The sequence below is a fragment of the Pholcus phalangioides genome, unplaced genomic scaffold (genome assembly GCF_987345545.1).
Source record: "Pholcus phalangioides strain wild (caught in Gottingen) unplaced genomic scaffold, Ppha-v1.0 ptg000022l_1, whole genome shotgun sequence".
NCBI lineage: Eukaryota > Metazoa > Arthropoda > Arachnida > Araneae > Pholcidae > Pholcus > Pholcus phalangioides.
This window is the reverse complement of record NW_028301615.1, coordinates 12548598-12566824: the sequence shown is the minus strand read 5'-3', so window position 1 is coordinate 12566824 and position 18227 is coordinate 12548598. Positions and strand designations below refer to the sequence as shown.

At 37.0% G+C, this 18227-nt stretch overlaps 1 protein-coding gene across 2 annotated transcripts in view; it reads right to left on the bottom strand.

The window, feature by feature from the left end:
- LOC149069483 (uncharacterized) overlaps nt 1-18227 on the bottom strand; it is a 244880-nt gene that overhangs the window by 86173 nt on the left and 140480 nt on the right. Inside the window, exons 5-8 of one of the 2 annotated variants that reach the window (XM_089249466.1) lie at nt 16070-16177; nt 7315-7342; nt 4320-4413; nt 2786-2863 (exon numbers count right to left, since the gene is read on the bottom strand). In XM_089249466.1, coding sequence (XP_089105592.1) covers nt 2786-2863; nt 4320-4413; nt 7315-7342; nt 16070-16177 — 308 coding nt within the window. The remainder of the gene's footprint in view (nt 1-2785; nt 2864-4319; nt 4414-7314; nt 7343-16069; nt 16178-18227) is intronic. The other variant, XM_089249467.1, reaches the window with a different exon arrangement.

Genomic DNA, 18227 nt, shown 5'->3' with positions numbered 1-18227 from the left:
AATCGTGGTGGGTTAAAATCTAACTCACGAAAAAAATTGACTTTGACTGATATACGAGATGCATATTTATACATCTACTCTATAATATAAAATCACAAACTCGAAAAGGGCCTGTTTCTAAGCAACCGAAATTAGTGACGATTTTATGTTACAGAAATGGGTGACGGAAATCTGTTACGTTTTTGTGTTACGGAAGTCGGTTACGATTTTGGGTCAAGTATTCATTTAACTCTAGCATATATCGGGACCCATTTGACCCATCGGGACCATGTTATGTGCATGTACCGAGAGGCTCCCACATCCTACAGAAGGGCCCTTAGGCTGGAATTTAGATGGTGAGCCCCCAAACCAGCTTTTCGGGGGGCCCCCTCTGTGGTTAATTTAGAGCAGTGCTTCCCAAAGTGGGCGATGGAATGGTCCAAGGGGGCGATAGAACATACTGATTTAACATAGGATCCTATGGGTTTACTTGAGTTGGGGGGCGATGAGAGGAAAAAATTTCTGATGAAGCGATGGAGCAAAAGGTTTGGGAGACTATGATTTAGAGTGTGAAAAATCAAAAAGTGATAAGAATAGTTGTGGCTCCTGTCAGCCCTGTCCTTGAGGGGGGGGGGGGGTCATGCCGAGAGGTATGTATATGTATAATAGACATATAACGGCAGTGCTCCCAACGCACAGGGTTGGGGTACCCGGGGGGGATTGCACGTATACCTTCATGGGAAAGTTAAAAGTTTTCATTTCCAGAGGCCCTTGATGAATCTCATTGTTTTCTTGCTGCTTTAACGTTGAAAAATTTGCAATAGCGGAAGCAAAAGATATATCCAGTCTGGGGGCCCCCCACAAAATTTGTGAATTCGGTCACGGGTAGTTGCGTGGGGGCCCTGGATTTTATTCGTTGGTAAAACGAATACAAATGAAAATTTTTCATGGCACTCGCACCGGAGGATGACCGACAAGCTTCCAAGACGGGGGCCCCATGTTTACAGGTTTCATTTCGGGGTCCCTGGATGAATCTCATTCTTTACTGTTGTAGAATTTGCAACAGCGGAAGCCCGAGATAAAGCCAGTCTGGGGCCCCACCAAAAGTACGCGAATTGGTGTCCCGGGTAATTAGTTGGAGCCCTGGATTTTATTCGTTGGTAAAACGAATACAAATGAAAATTTTTCATGGCACTCGCAATGTGATGACCGACAAGCTTCCAAATCGGGGCCCAATGTTTACAGGTTTCATTTTGGGATCCTGGATGAATCTTATTCTTTTTGTTGTTAAACATTGTAGAATTTGCAACAGCGGAAGACCGAGATAAGTCCAGTCTGGATTCCCCCACTAAAAATCTGCGTATTGTGTCCCCGCTACTGGATGTGGGGCCCTGGATTTTATTCATTGTAAAATTGATAAAAATGAAAAATTTTCGTGGCCCCTCACAGGGGGGGGGGGGTGTCCGACAAGCTTCCAGGTTAGGGCTCCATGGAAATGTTGACAGGTTCTAATTCGGTGCCCCTGGATGTATCTCACTGATTTTTGTTGCTTAACATTGTAAAATTTGCAACACATCGGTAGCCCAAGATATATGCAGCGTGGGGCCCCAGTAAAATTCAGCGAATTGAATCTGGCACCCGCATGGGGAAGTTTTCCGGGGGTACTTGATGAGTCTCATTTGTTTTTTGTTGCTTTATTATTTTTATTAAAATTCGCTTCTTCAGTAAGCTGGTGCTTTCACACGTCCCCTTCCATAGCACGCTGATAAAGTGGGATGAAATAAACAAGATATGTTCTGAAGAGAAATGGGGAGGGGGGGGGGGTGTTGGCCGCGCGGCGGCGGGCAGAGGCCCCCCCCCCCCACCTAGTATGAATATAATTATGATTTATAAACTATGAGAAGATTCCAGAAAAGAATAAAAGTTCATGTAAGTTTCGAAGAAAAAAATCGGAACGGCTAAAATTACGAAAATGTCCTGTAAAATGTGGATCATATGGTCACCTAATGAACACTAGCTTCTGGCCAGCGAGCAGTAGCAATACCGCGTATCTAGCCTGCAAACTGAAAAGGTTGTGCACTCCTGCTGCAAATGGTAAGTAAACCAAGGATTCTTGTGCGCCATGTTCTGCAAATAAATAAATACGAAAAGGGGGAAAGTGAGGGTGCATTAGGTGGAAAAACTTAGGAAAAACTATCACTCCAGGGACAAAGAAAAAGTTATTTTTGAAGCTTGTTTTTTCTAGCACTGGAGGTGATTTTGTTCTCCTTATATTTTATGGGCTTTTATCGCGTCTCGGTCGGGAAGACGCTCGATATCGCACTTTCTGCAGCTCTTGGCTGCGACTTCAGATAACAAGAATGGAGAAAAAGGACAAGAAAGGTGCTTATTTAAAAGATTTTATGGCCAAGAACTTTTTTTTAAAGTTTAAATGAAAATATACTATGCGATCTAAAAATCTTAGTGAGTAATTAATGTAGTTGGATAATAAAGAGGGGAAAAATGCTATACTATTCAGTGAATGTACACTTAGGGCCATTCTTTAAGAGGGATGAAAACTTCCATTAACAAAGTTTGGAATATTAATGTTTTTAATAAATTTTCGATTAACAAAATAAACAGACAGCTACAGCCGTTCGGAAACTGTTACGCTCTTTAAAGAAAATAAGCCAAAACTCACTCTACTTTCATATCCGTGAATATATGAGCGATGAGCAAAGAATAATGCAACAAGTAAAAATGTCGAACACTCCATAATTTGTACATGAAAATTTTACTTGGGAAATAAAATTATGTTTCTTGTTACCCATTGCAATTGCGTTTCTTTTTTTCCTCCAGCCATACTGTTTCAACTTCCCTCTCCAAGTTACAAGGAAACCATGTGCTAACAAACGAGAAAAACTTTGATGAATGATTTGAAGACTTGATCACATGCAAGAAAAACAAATAGGTTCGCTCAAAGTGGTGGCGGGGGTAGAAGAAATGTACGAGCTAATTCGAGGAATATATCTATTGTAATTTTGCGCAACATAAATGAATGATGCAGGAAATGAAGCAGTTATTTCTATCTCTATAAAATGACAACGCATAAAACTAATTACTACATACAAGCGTGGGATGATCGCTAACCCATTGCACGAGAAATATAAGCAAATGCTAGGAAACAGAAAACAAAAGAAAATTATAGCAAGCCCCCCCCCCAAAAAAAAATTCATAGCAGTGTGGATTAATCGGTTATCATAACTTCCAACACGGTTAGCGTTCGATGCGCGCTGAAACTCAAACTAAGTCATTTTTAGCCCCCCCCCCCCCCCTACTGCTATTAACTTCAGCGGGAGCGCTGTGCATCGTGGTTTAAACGTAATCTCATAGGAGAAAGCAGGTGAGAAAGCGCGGTGGGGATAAATAGAAATTGACGACTGATATACAAATATGCAATTGTTTCATCCCGACTAAGAGTAATGTACGTGAAAGAATATCCAATATCCGGCGAATTTATCAAACTGGGCGATTCAGTGGGTCCATGCAACATCAAAGTTCCAGGTAAGGAGTACAAGTAATAATTAATTAATGGAAAAAACTATTTCTCCCCACAACATAAAAAAATACATTAATTTCATCAACAAAAGTCTATTTGAAAAGTAGATGGCAGCACCAACATAAGACACTCTCTTACGCACAGTACTGCGAACTGAAACTGCAGTAAATTATCCAATGAACCGATCAGGAAAGTACTCTCTGCAGTTAAAACTCTGATGTCATTGTCTTAGAATTCAGCTCATGATAACGCTGATTTCTATTTCTTGCCTTAAAGGCGAAAAAATGCACATCAACTGCATTTTCATGAAAAAAAAGAAAGAAAAAGAGAAACCGAAGTATCATAAATAATGACTGTAAAACGATCGTCAGGGGGAGCAAAAACAAAATTTCCATGAAGAAAAGAGAGATTGCTATAGTCCATCAGAAAGATTCACCACTGGAAGCTGATGGATCGATTTGATTGCCATCACCTACCAAACTTTTGTAGAGCAAACAGATGAGGGGGGGGGGGGAAAGTTATTTTCTGAAACGCTGCAATATCCAAGAAACCATTTTGAAAGTTCTGCAGAAAATCAATAAAAGAAACTCGTGAACTTACAATTTTAAATTGTTGAAAATTTTTGGATCGTCCGAACGGATTCGAAATTCTTCAAAATATATAAGGTACATGGAAATAACAAACTTTATACATCAAGAATCAATATATGTGGGTATAATTAGTCAACATTTTGCCACTAAGTTTGAAGGAAAAAGTAAATATGTAACTGAAACGAATTGCGAGTCATTTAGTTATTACTTACGAGGACGTTCTCGTGGGAGACTTCTTCGACGGCGTCGAGTGGAAGGAAGTGTGAGAGGGGGGAGTAAATGATGGCAACGCAACACTTTCAGATACTGCAAATACAAAAAGCAAACAATTAAAAAAGTCAAACATCTACCAAATCGTAACTTCTTCACACCTGAGCCAAAACCGGCGATAAAAAAAAAATTTTGTTTGATCGATTGATTTGTGTTTATTGTATGTCAAAATGCTCTTTAAAAAGAAAAAGAATTAATTAATTTGGGTCGATATTCTTTACTAGGACCATTTGAGTTAGGTACATGCATGGGTACTTCAGATCTTATATTAGAAAAAAAAAATAAAAATTAAAACCGTTGGAAATGGGGTACACTGGAGCAATGAGGATATAGACAGGAGGGTAAGTAGGTTTGACCGAGGAAAAAGTCCAAATCATAGCAATTTACGCAAATAAAAAACAAATGAAGCTTAAAAAAAATTAAAGTAAAAAAAATAATTGCAGCAGTTAATAACTACGGGCCTCACATTACATACGATCAGCAGCGTACTTTCTTAGAGAAGAGGATGCATTTCTTTTCATCCCAAAGGGGGGGGGGTGTTATTATTTTACTGCAAAAAACATTAAAAATCTAGGCTGGGGAAGGGGGGGGGCGTACGCTAGTGAATAGGATCGATCAAATTGAAGTAATATGCAATTGATTGAAAGTGCAACTATGCCACCGCAAATCAAAATCAGCATTAATAATTTTTTAAACACTCCCACAATACAACGATTTCATACAAACTTTAAAAAAAAAAAAGTTTGATTTTGGTGACGCAAAGAAACTATTGATTAAATGTTTGAGCAACAGAAAAGATGATTATATAAATAAATCACGAGACGTTGAATCTTGCACATAACTGATATCATTATTATGCACGAAGCAAGGGAAAGAGAATTGATACGATCACAAGCTGATCTGAATTTAATTTCGTGTCAATGTAGAAGCAAGGTAGCGTAAAATATGTTGGACTTCTCTTAGTGATCTACTTTTTTCCTTGTATTCGAATAGCTTTTTTCTGGTAAAAAAAAGAACAAAAAAAACACTTGTGCACTAATAAGGACATATATATGATAAATTTCATTGCTGCAGCAGAAAAAAATTCCTCTAACAATCGTGAGGCATTCTAAATTTAGAGTGTAATTTTAACATCTCCATCGTGTATACAGACATTATATTTTATCAGGTAAAAAGTAAACAAATTTCAGATGGAGATTTAAAAAAAAATTCTCGGTGAGAAGTAATCTTTTAGGTAAATTTCCTTAAAATCCGAAGAATGAAAGTGTGGGAGGGGAATGTGGACGAAGATGGCGGATGGCATGAAAATAATAAATAATGCCGATGGTGGAAGGACGGTCGTACAGATAGTGGAGACAAAAACCCGGACGGGAAGAAAGCACTTCTCCAACAAAAGACGGTATAATAGAACAAAGAATAACGCCAAGGCTTTGAAGGTAGCCCGCAGTGAGGAGAGGTCTTTCATAAGAAACGAAAAACAAAATTAAATATTAATAAAAAAATAAAGTTCGTAGATAGTCGCCTAGATTTTTTCGCTCCCTAAAACCCACCACCTCATCCTTTCATGAGTTCACAATTCCTTTCTTCAAAAATTTATTTTTGCTCGCGTCAAGGAAAAATGTAAGAGCATTGATAGCACGTCTTTTTTTTTTCTTCCACCAAGAAAAATTCAATATATATACGGTAATCGAGCTACAAAAAAATTAATACCGTAAATCAACAACAATAGTATCCAAAATCGATATTTGAGGCAATTAAATTTTTTTTTCATTTATAACACGACATACACAGGGCGCATAGCAAACAGGAGGTATGGCATTATACTGGCGAACCGTTGATCCTACAGGCATACTTTCAATTAGAAAAAAAATTTCAAGTAACGTGTAGTACTCAGATACGTCATTAATGTTTCACGGGGTTGTATAGTTATTAAAATAAAAAATTAATTCCCTTATGCTCCGAAACCCAATTAGAGAGTTGTTGCCCTGTCTCTCCTGATGCCAAAAAATAAATAAATAAAAAATCCATATTTATAAGTGCAATATTCACTGAGATATTCGAATCCGAAAACGGAAGAATTTGGGAAGAAACAGCTTTAAATGCAGGTAAAACGGTTATTCCGCATTTAGAGCTGTTTTTCTCCAATATTCTTTCGAATTCGAATATCTCAGTGAATATTGCACATAGAAACATGGAATGTTTTTGGTATCAGGAAAGGCAGGGCGTGTTGCCCTGCGTGTTTGAATTTTGGGCCACACTGGGACCGCATAAAAAGTTTTTTCTATTTTAATAACTATACAATACCTTGAAACATGGGCGGCGTATCTGAGTACACGTTATTTGAAAACTTTTTTAATTGGAAGTATGCCTGTTGAATTAACGGTTCACCAGTATAATATGCCATATACCTCCTGTTTGCAATGCACCCTGTATAATTTACCTAAGAGTGATTTGAAGAAGTTAATTTTAACTTGTCCACCAATTCCTTTCATATACTGACTGACTTATTTTGTAATCTTGAGTCAATGATGTGATAAAGGTAAATAATCATTGTTAATGTCATGGCCTCATTCCATTCATTGATTTCTCATCAGTTTTAGTAGAACCTCTTCACAAGAAGAAAAGCTTCAACACGTTATTCACATGAACACGAAAAATTCGGGAAATATGCCCTTTTCACTTCTTACTTGTAAGAGAGATGGCAGCACTTATCACACGCAAAACAACAATAACTCTACCATAACACTTTTCGTCACTCATCGATTTGTTACAAATTCCCGAAGAATTTTTATGATGTTACATGTCATTCATGGTTTAGCAACAATTTAAGCGAAAGGTATTGCTCCCAATCAATGAATTCAACACATTGGCTACAGTAGGTTATACTATAGAATGAGTTAGGGGGGGGGGGAACTGAATGAAGTTTGAAATACTTACACTGTTCATGTTTCCAGCACCGAGAATCCTGCAAAGAGAAATAAAATTTATTTACGAAATTTAAAAAAAAAAGAAATAACAATTAAACAACTATTTCCGACTCTTTCACTTGCGATGTTCTTGACAGGCAGTTGAAAGCTTGAGCGTCAAAGAAAAAGCGCTTAAAGTAAATAACCCCAACGATTTTACCCTAAAACCCCACTTGAATAAAAGCCCAGAAATGACAGTGAGTACATGAATATTACCTATCGATTCTGAAGAAAATTTTGCTCAAACAAATAGAAGAACATTTTAATTTAAAAGCCCCGCAGAATTTAAAATGCCGTTCTTAAACCAATTTACACTACATACAAAAATAATACTATACTCGATTAAAGAAGAAATCCAATTAGTCATCTGACGATAGCAATTATTGGATCATAAATACAAAGAATCGCTGAGAGTGGCGAATAAGCAGCAGAGCAAGTATACAATCATTCCTCGGGATAACAAGGAAATCCGTTTGGGAATGATATTCATTAATCGAAACACGATTTCTCATAGGTTTCTATGGAAAATCGTTTCAGATGTGATTCAAAAAAAAAAACTGAAACAAGGCCGAAATGTGTGTGAGCAACTTCACAATCGGATAGAAGAGAATTTCGGATAGATAAAATTAAAGATGACATACGGTGTGAAGATCTTTTCATTTTACCCACAATGTGTACAAACCAGTCGGGTTTGTAGGTGCCCTCATATTCTATCTGGTCAGTTCATTTGCCTCATATATGGTACTCTGATGGTGTTATATGTTCTGAGAGACCGTCCATCCCTTTGCAAAAGAGCGCAAACCATCTCAAGATGGACTCTCTGGGAAGTCAGCGGTCATAGCTGTCTGTCTCATACATGCAGATGGAAAAGATAAATCTCCTGAAAACCCTGATTGGTGATACGGAGGTTCCAACGAGTAGCAATAACTCGTCAAGCAAACCTCGCCATCATTACTCAGTCGATTCAACAAGCAGTAGTGCAAAAATGCTATGGCTAGATAAGTTAATTAATTTTGATGACACCTCAGGTTCACCTTACGCCTTAAAGGCCTACAAAAGAGAAAAAAATAAACTGGGGTCTCTCGAAACTACCCAAATAAAATAAAAAGTTGACTACAGAATATTCCAAAATGCACGATTAGAATGCTTATTATGAGTAAATACAATTAAATATGAAAAAAGTGGAAGCTATATACATACGTACACTAGAATTTACTGACTCATACGCTCATAATACGAAAAGAAAGCTCAAGGGGTACTTTTTTTAAAAAAAGGTCCACATCAGGGCCAATAGGTGGACTAACCACCAAGTAACATAACTGTAAAAAGTATATCATGATATTGTTCAATATTTAGCCAAAAAGTAGTTCACAAGTACTAAAGCATGCGAGACCACGTCCCATTTTTTGCAGCTTTGACTTTTTTTTTTATCACAACTTATCAATTGCAAGAATTTTAGACTCACAAGTTACAAACCTTGTACTGTTGGTCATTGTGCATGAAGAATAGTAAATAGTAGTCCTGTGTCGAAGGCACAGGAGTTTTTCTCTACTGTTATAGATTTCAGCAAGGTTTTGAAATTCAGAGTGTGTGATAGTCTATTGAAGAATTTCTTTGCATCGCTCCCAACGCAATATAACCCATAGGATCCTATGTCATACCCGTTCATTTGATCATTTTTGTCGCACCACGGTCTCTTTCTGCACATGAGAGCTAATTAGACCAGGACCAACAATTTATTGCCGATTCCGAACGGCAGGCTTGTTTTTATACTCATCGAATTTTGTTTTTTCGCCACAGACTAGTGAGTGGTTCACAACCTTTTTTTCCTTCCCGCATCCCCCCCCCTCCCAAAGCCATGCGACTTACCTTCCCGCATCCCCTAGGATAATACGTTTTTTATGTTAGAAAATTGTTTTTTTTTCTGTTATTGATTACATTAATTATCCAATAATTAATTTCTATGAATTCTTTTAGTTATTGTTTAACGCCTTTTCCGCTATGGCAAATATTTAATTTTGACTTCACTTTTTTTTTTTTTTGAAAATTAATTCAAAAACGAAACTAAAAAACTAAAAAAAAAAAACCCTTCTTTTTTAGATTTAGTGGGGGGGGGGGGGGGGGGAGGCCCACTTATTGATTCCAGCCGCTATATTTTTCTTCCAACAACTATATTAATGTTTATTTCACTTTCATTTTTTGACACGTTTTTTCCCCGAGTCATGTTCACCTCAGTATTAGATCTAAGCACAACATGCTAATAATACGAGGTACCTGTAAACAAACCACAAATGCGGCCCTTTGTAAGGACCACCGCTTCTCGGCGAACAGTTTCAGAACCTCTGGCTTAGGCAAATAATGATACCTTTTTATCAACCGAAAAGAAAAACAAGTACGATCTCTAATCGAAAAATAAAGTTTTGCACATTTCGTATTGCATATTTCTGCAAGCGAAAGTCAATAGATGGGGTGTCGGAACACTGGTGTGATTCATACTTTTTTAACGAATTGAAAAAATCAATTTTTATCATCATTTGAATTTCCTAAATAATCCGTCAATATGTTATAAGTTTTTTCCCATCTCGCCCAGGCCCTAGAGCAGTGGTTTTTAACTACGGGTGCTGGATGATTCCCAGACAAAAGTGTGATTTTTAATGCATTTCATCTATCTACAAAATCATTTGGTAAATTACGATAAAGTTGTGATCACAGAGTGAAATTTACGCCAGACACTGCTACACGGATAGTCACGATTTCGCCTCGCCGGTAGAACCTCGGTTTTTTTTTTTTGTTTAAAGTCGTCAATATAGCCTTTCCTGCGGTTTTAGATTATTAAGTAATCTTTTCTTCTATCCTTCCTCCTTCACGTCTGTGCTACTCTTCATCTTTCGCAATTCCTCTAATTTCGTTCCCGATTCGGTTGGAGCACTGGAAACCAACAAAAGCCTTCATACGCAACGTCTAGACGCCGCGGTCAGTCATTTTCGGAAAAATGATGACTTGCGACGCCAATGTCAGTATGTATGAAACCCATCAACATGTATGTCCTCAGCTGTAATCTCCAGACTTAGTGAAGCAACATTGTCGAAAGAAAATATTCGCAGACGAACAACAGATGTCGCCACTGCTCTACTAGCAGCAGAGAAAAAGGAAAAATGAATATATAGCGTGTCTATCGGGAAGAATTAAGAGTTGCTTCTCCCTCTTGCAAATTCAGTTTTGCTATCACGTATTAATCTTAAGCGGTTATTACGCAACGACGAAAAAAAGTCGTCACACTAGCAAAAAAAGAAAAGGGAAAAACGAATTCTCCCTTGATTACATTATTGGGATTTTTTTGGTTCTTCCGTTTTTTCTTCGGTTGATTGCAATGCCTCTTCGTTTTCATCTCTCATTTTCAGAGGATGAATTTAAGATTTCACAAAACAAGTTTTGCACCCCCTCCTTTTTAAATAGCAACATATAATCTGATCTTTTCACCTTGTTATCGAAACGCCACAAGATTCATCCTAATAAAAATTTCGAACTCATCCATTTATAGGATAAACATATTTCACCATCACTGGCTGTATTTTGATTTGCGGTCAGGCTAACATTTTAACATTTCTTCAACCCAAAAGCACGTAGTATACCAGACATCGACCAGAAATGCATTACAAGATAGTATGCAGTTAAAGTACGTACAGAACGAGTGATTCCAAGTGATTGTCAAAGAATTCATGTCAAAATTGAAACCACAAAAAAATATTGGGTTTACAGCGAAAGTTAAAAATTTCAGATTTCGCTACAACGTAAAAAATACTCGAAAACGCCGGGTTTCCTTTCTCTTTATTCAAAGAACTAAACTAAGAATGGCATTTATTATCGCGAATGCTCCCCGTAAACATTACTCTGACGCATTTCTAACAAACAAACTGGACACAAAAAAAGGCATTTTCCACACTCCCCTACTCCTAGTTTTTAGCCTTTACATACACACGGGATATGTGACGTTTCTATTCGACTTTTGTCTCTCCCAGTGACTAAGTGACCACGCTGCTTACTGTCAGGGTTTATTCGACCAGAACTTAGCTTAAACTAAAGGGTGCACAACCTTTTCGGTCCAAGGGCCAGATACGAGGTATTTCTGCTACTTGCGAGCCAGAAATATGCGTGCAAAGAGTGACCACAAACAAAATGCGGAACATGTCCCACTATGAACTCTGTCTGTACCCTGTGCCGTTAGATAATCATGTGATCCGTAATAAGAGAGTCCTCAAGATCAGTGGTTCTCAACCTTTTCGAAACCGCGGCCCGGTTTCATTCATTTTTGCGAGTCGAAGGCCCGGTCAAACACACGATAACGGAAAATAAATGAGGAAAAATAAAAAACGGCTAATCACTCGCGCCCGATATGAATGATGTCAGGGCCCGGCGGTTGAGAAACACTGCTCAAGATCCCGTGTCCCCGTAATTTTGGCCGCCCCAAATTTCTTACAAAATGCTCTGATTTTCTCTTATTTTCATCAAGACAGTTGGATTTTAGAAATCAAGAAAAGATTATTTCATGACTTATATACAATTACATTATATAATCATGACTGTCAAAATTACTTATAATCAAATATATTTATTTCACATTTCTTAAAGATATACTTTTTTTGGTGAATCACATTTTGAGAGACATGCAATAACCATCATTTTCCGTGACTAACGTTTTTCTCAGCAAGTTTAGCTATAGTTGGCAATTTTGATTTGATATTTGATTTTGACAAATTTTTCTGCTTCAACTGGTAACTTCATTAGCCTTTCACAAATATTTCGGCTGTAAATGGCAACCTTACCTGCCTTTGACAGTTTTTCCGCTGTAATTGGCAACTTTACTTGCCTTTGACAGTTTTTCGGCTGTAACTGACTTTACTTGCCTTAATAACTTTTTAGGTGATATCACGTATTTTTATAAAAGAAATATGGTCAGCTCATGTATGGTAGCTATCGTGTTGTGTGTGTACTGATAGTTAACCAGAGCAACTTCGCAGGCCGAATGGAACCCCTTGACGGGCCGGACCAAACCAGGGTTGAACAACTCTAGTTTAAAGTCTTTTCCGAACGGCTGAGAAAATCGGACAGACTTGTTCATATTAGGTAGAAAAGTGTTAACGAGTCCATACAGCCACGAAAGTGAGCAGTGATATAATAATTAAGGATTTTAACAATTAGCTGTTCGGCTATATCACTTTATTAATATTAAATTCTATGTAACACCTCGAGATAATTGATTATTGTGAGACCAAAAAACAATATCACGACTGGGGAGTTATGTTCATTCGCTAAAATACAAATGCTACAACAGACAAACTGCCAAACGAAGTTGCTGGAAAAAAAGATGTCTATAAAAAATATGGACGTCAAAATACATGAAATACAGCAACCCAATATATATTATTAATTATTTTCAAGATACATGCTTTTATAATACATTGCCCATAAAGAAAATTATGGTTGTCTCATCTAAGTATGGACAGCTTCTCGATTTAACCCAATATGTTTATCGTACTTCTTTTTGATCGTGCTAATTGTGTTAGAATTCACGACCCCGGAGGCTAACTATTCCATTTATTGTATTATTATCAGTTCAAAACGAAATGATAAAAAAGACGTATTAATGCAGATAAAGCAAGAATTTCCAACAACTTAAACAGAGTAAAAAATTTAAATTCGCTTACGAGAAGTCCATTGCAAGGAAATTTTCCTCGTTATTGTGAACTGTCTTTATAACGTACTAGCTGATACCCGGCGACGTTGCCCGCCCCGTAAAAAATTTATATGTATATTATTCGAACGCCTTACGCATTTTTTAAATTGAAACTATACCTATACGATGGGCGGTTGATGAGATAAAGGCCACATTATCACTTACAGGACACCCTGTATATAGGCTAGCAGAAATACCCGGCGCTTCCCGGGTTTTCTTGAATTACTGGGAGGATTGGAAAAGAGTGACAAACCGTTATAAAGGAATAAACTGTTATAATAACAGAATTAAAGGTGTGACAAACCATTTTAAAGGCACATATTCACGTCTGAAACGCATTGTTGGGAACCACGGTAACCAAAGTAAACGTTCCGAAAGTGATTGTTGAGGCCCCCAAAACCATTGTTGCCCGACAGTTTTTCGCCCATTTCGGGCATTTGCCCAGCTCTGACGAACTTTTAAAGTAGCCTACGGCTCAATCCCGGTCCTGTTTGGTATATGTGCAAAATCTGGCGACGATCGGTCTAAAACTGTAGATTTGTATAAAGAGCATACATACATACATACATACATACATACTTTCACATTTATATATAAGATTTTTACTGCATTAAAATTGAAAATCTGAACAATTCCCTCACCTATTTTTTTAAGTTTTTGTTTTTGAACAGTGAATTTTGTTCCCGACGTTTTTAAATTAGATATATAAATGTACAAACTGATGCCGAACCCCACTGCCCAGACCTCCAATTCAAAATTCTTGCGCTAACCATATGACTATTAGACAGTTTCATTGTCAGAAAAAATTAAACAATCTAAGATAAATTTATCTTAGATTGATGATAAATTTATATTGATAAATAAATTATTATTTATTTACTAATTATTATTAGTGATAAATTTATTGGCCAAAAAGGTTCAAACAGAAAAAAAAAATCACACACGATACGCAGTCTTTAATTTAATCCCTTTAATCTAAGTACCGTATGTATGTTTCAAAATTAAAGCACACCCTCAGACTATTTTTATAGCTATTGTTTTTATGACAACTTCCTCATGCCAAAGAAAACAGTTGACGGGAGGAATTATTTTTCTTTCTCTAATAAAATATTTTCTTGACTTCCTGAATAAAAAAAAGAACGACAGAACAACGCCCTCAGAGAACAAATCTTTTCCTCTGCCTCGGTACATTTATATAGGCACGTGTCGGCAATATCAGACAAGAATTCAAAAGCTGGACTATAACATTTGAAGCAATAAAATATTATTTTATCATTTTCAAAACCGCAATATTTTTTAATTCTTATAGTGTATGTATTGAATTCCTGTTATTCAGGTTAAAAAAAGAATCAATATATGCAGATACGTGAAGTGTAGTCACAGGACATGCAGATGCAATAACACAATTTTGCAATGCAAGAGAGATGAAATCCTACCGGTCGCAATCGTACCATAGATTGATCATTAAAAAATTAATGCAATATTACTGATGTTTTAATTGCGGAGAACGGAATTAACCGTTTCTATAATTTTATAAATTTCACTGCATTATAAATGGCAGCGGAAATAACCAAATAGTGGCCAACAGCTGGTTCGCGGTGATTTTGTGCGGTCCCCAACTACGCAGAAATACTGTGCATTACACTGAATTTATGATTAAAGCTATCGGTTTCAACAGCAGACTCCCTGATTAATATACTAATTATATTCATCATTTCTAGTGACGACAGTAATTTACGTGTCTCACCAGGGTACGCCGATTTAATATAAATCATGATTAAAATCACTATTTAAAGTAACCTCGTGTGATATACATGTTATTGAAATGTGGTAAAGTTCTTGATTAAAAGAAATATAGACGCGATCTGGTAAATATAAATTGCACCTAAGCCCTAGACACAGTGCAGGAAGATAGCTGCTCTATTATTTCTAGATTTTGTGCACGGAGAAAAATATAGGGCCAAACTTAAGATACAATGTACTAAATATTTGCAACCCCCCCCCCCCCCGTAAATTAGTAGTTTTGTATAAAGCCTTAAATTTTATGCCCCAAATTGCTGATTTAAAATAAGAATCATGATTTTTTCATACCCTGGTCCTCACCATACTGCCTTTATGAACACTCAAATTGCTTATGAAGTTTGTTATGGGAATTTTTTTTCCGCCATCTCGTTGGGCAAGTTGCTTGTTGCAGTTGAATGCATATTTGGTGTTCTGCTCAAAGGCGAAATTTTTTCGAAGTGGATGCCAACTCATAATGGCGCCTCGAAACTCCCACCAACAAAAAAAAAAAAAAAAAAAAAAAAGACTACGCAGACCCCTAAATAGTTCCAAAGGGCGAAAATGTGACGTATTTGATAGACAGGTTCATATTCTGCCACTGGCCAAGGGAGTTCCACAAGATTTTATTTGCATCGAAAACAGAACGATATTTATCTCAAAATCTCGACATAACAGGTTTGTGGCATTCTACATTGCACCAGACTGGCACAACCGAACCACCAACATTCTGGTTATAGGTAATAACTAATGCGATAAGAATGCATGTATCGCAAATCTGGTTCCTTGTAATTTTAAGGCGACTTGGCGTCTGGGATTTGTACAGCTCTGGTGTAATGCAACATTAATGATTCCCAGCACGATAGCACTAATTTTTATTATCTTTATTCTATTTCACTTTATTTTATTATCCCTGATGCGATAATAAATTCGGAGACTATTCACGAAAGCATTATCATCTTTCTATTAAGCCGGGAATGCATTATAAAAGTTTGATAAAAGATCTTTTCCAAAACTTGAAACCAATAACACAATTTCTTTAACTGAAGGGGGGGGGGGGGCTATCGCGCCCATCGCTTTCCCCTGTCTGCCTATGGTAACGTAAGACTTCGTAATTTATGATGGCGCAAATATGTACGTGAAATAAAAAAATATTTCGCGCATATGGTGTAGGTGGTTATAAAAAATATTTTCACTATTACTGTATACTCACTTCATCTTCGTTGTTGTCAGCGACATCAGATGGGTAAGGGAATCCCCTCTCGTACGTCTTGGGGGTCTGGATGGCAGTTAGAGGAGGAGGAACAGCCTGCTTCATCACCTAAAAGAAGTAAAAAAAATGAAACTGAAATGAAATAATTGTCAGAATTTGACATTTTGCGATTGTTAACTGGCACAACAGATGTCATTTTACTGCATAAGTTGAGCTCATAATATGGGCGAATTTGATACCGTCATTTTGATATCAAACTCGAACAAAAATTTGCATCTAAAGATGGTCATGCAGAAGAGAAGATCCATTCGCATGCATGCAAAGCCCAACATACAACCATCAACTAGATATCATTCAAGACAAGAAAAAAGAAACCGGTAAACCATCGTTTTTATAATCAATACATCTAATTTTCAGCAAGAAACTTTTTGGAATCATTACCAAGGTTGAACGTCAATAATTAAGAAAAAGAAAACCGGAAACAGATTCTAAAAATAAAATAAAAAATCTAATTAAGTGAGCGGTGCTTCCCCACCCCAACCGTACGTCCGTTATTTTTAGAAACTGATTAAGAATTGAACAAGCGCCGCACGTAGTCACCAAAGGAATGCCACATGACAAAAATAGGACCAAATGACGACGATGCTCCGGTACGACACGGAACCCGAATGGGGAGCAAAAGAAAATAAAGTGACAACTCTGAACATTTGTTTCCCCTCCACCCGGATGACGCTATGCTGCCCAAGTGGAAAATACATCATATGGTTTCTCACGATTTACCTCTGTATGAGTATCAACAAAAATCCCCTACAGTGAACAAACGAAAACAAAAAAACAAAAGGGAGTAATTATTAAGGAGTGCAAAATTGCTGAGATTTAAAAAAAAAAAATATCAATAAAAAAGGAGTAAAGCGGGCACTCTAAAAGTTTGATGAAAGATTTCTTCCACAAAACTTTAAAAAAAAACCACTAATAACCCTATTGGTTGCATTCGTTCGAATGTAACTGATACGCTTATTGGTTGAATTTTTTTTCAAGTTTTATAAACCAACCTTTGTCAAGATTATATAGTGTAATCCTCGCCTATATAAGATTAACTTTCACTCTCCTGTCAAGGCTGTCATAAAAAAAAAGCGATAAACATTAAAAAAAAAAAAAGGACCGAGAAACGATACCAGATTTGACTGAGACAAATTTGGGCAGTTTTCTGTCTGTGAGAAACATAGATATAAACACTTGATCAGCAGCGGCCGTCTAACCGCCTTGTAAGGCAAAAATAAATCTCGTATGTATTTATATGAGATGCCAAAACGTCGAAGCATGAAACCCAAAGGCCAGTTTTTCTCGAAAAATTTTCTTTGCTATGTACTCAACGATATGTGGGAAGTTAGTTGGTGAATGAGTAAAATGGACATAGAAATAAACAAGACGCGTGAAAACTAGATTATAACATGAAACTCATTAGAGAAAGAGTTGTAGAATAAGTTTTCATAAGCTAGCACAAGCTCAACACGCTTCAACAAAAGCAACTCGTCAGTTCGTGAGCATCACATCAATTGTGGAGACCCACAGATGCGTTTCAGCAAACTCCTATTGAGATAACAAAAAATTCTTTGGTAACAATTTCTATAATGACTCTAAGAAAAGAAAAGTTTCAGAGACAATTATTTTATGGATGACATATATCGATTCTTCAAGAATTTGTCATACATCCTCACATACTCCATTATTAACATTATTAATACTTATTTTTATTGATACTTATACAGTCGAATCCCGTTGTAACGAGCTCCAAGAGACCGGAGAAATCATTTCGTTATAAAGAAATTCCTGGATTTTGCATTATTCTTATGTAAATTTACCTGGGGGATTAGAAAAATGTTCGTTAAAACGAGATTTTCGCTATAACGGTATTCACTAAAGCGGGATTCGACTGTATTGCTATTCCCCCATCCTTTCACTCTTAGTAGAATTATGACTGCAACAGACTCGGAAAAATTGGAATCTAGCGTTATGAGTAAGTTACATAAAGATGCGTCCACTCTACGCACGCTCGGGTTCCTCGGGAAACACATTAGGCCAGTGGTTCCCAACCTTTTTTAGACCTTGCCCCTCCCAAAGCATCTCTGAAATCCTGATGTCCGTACGTACTTTTGTC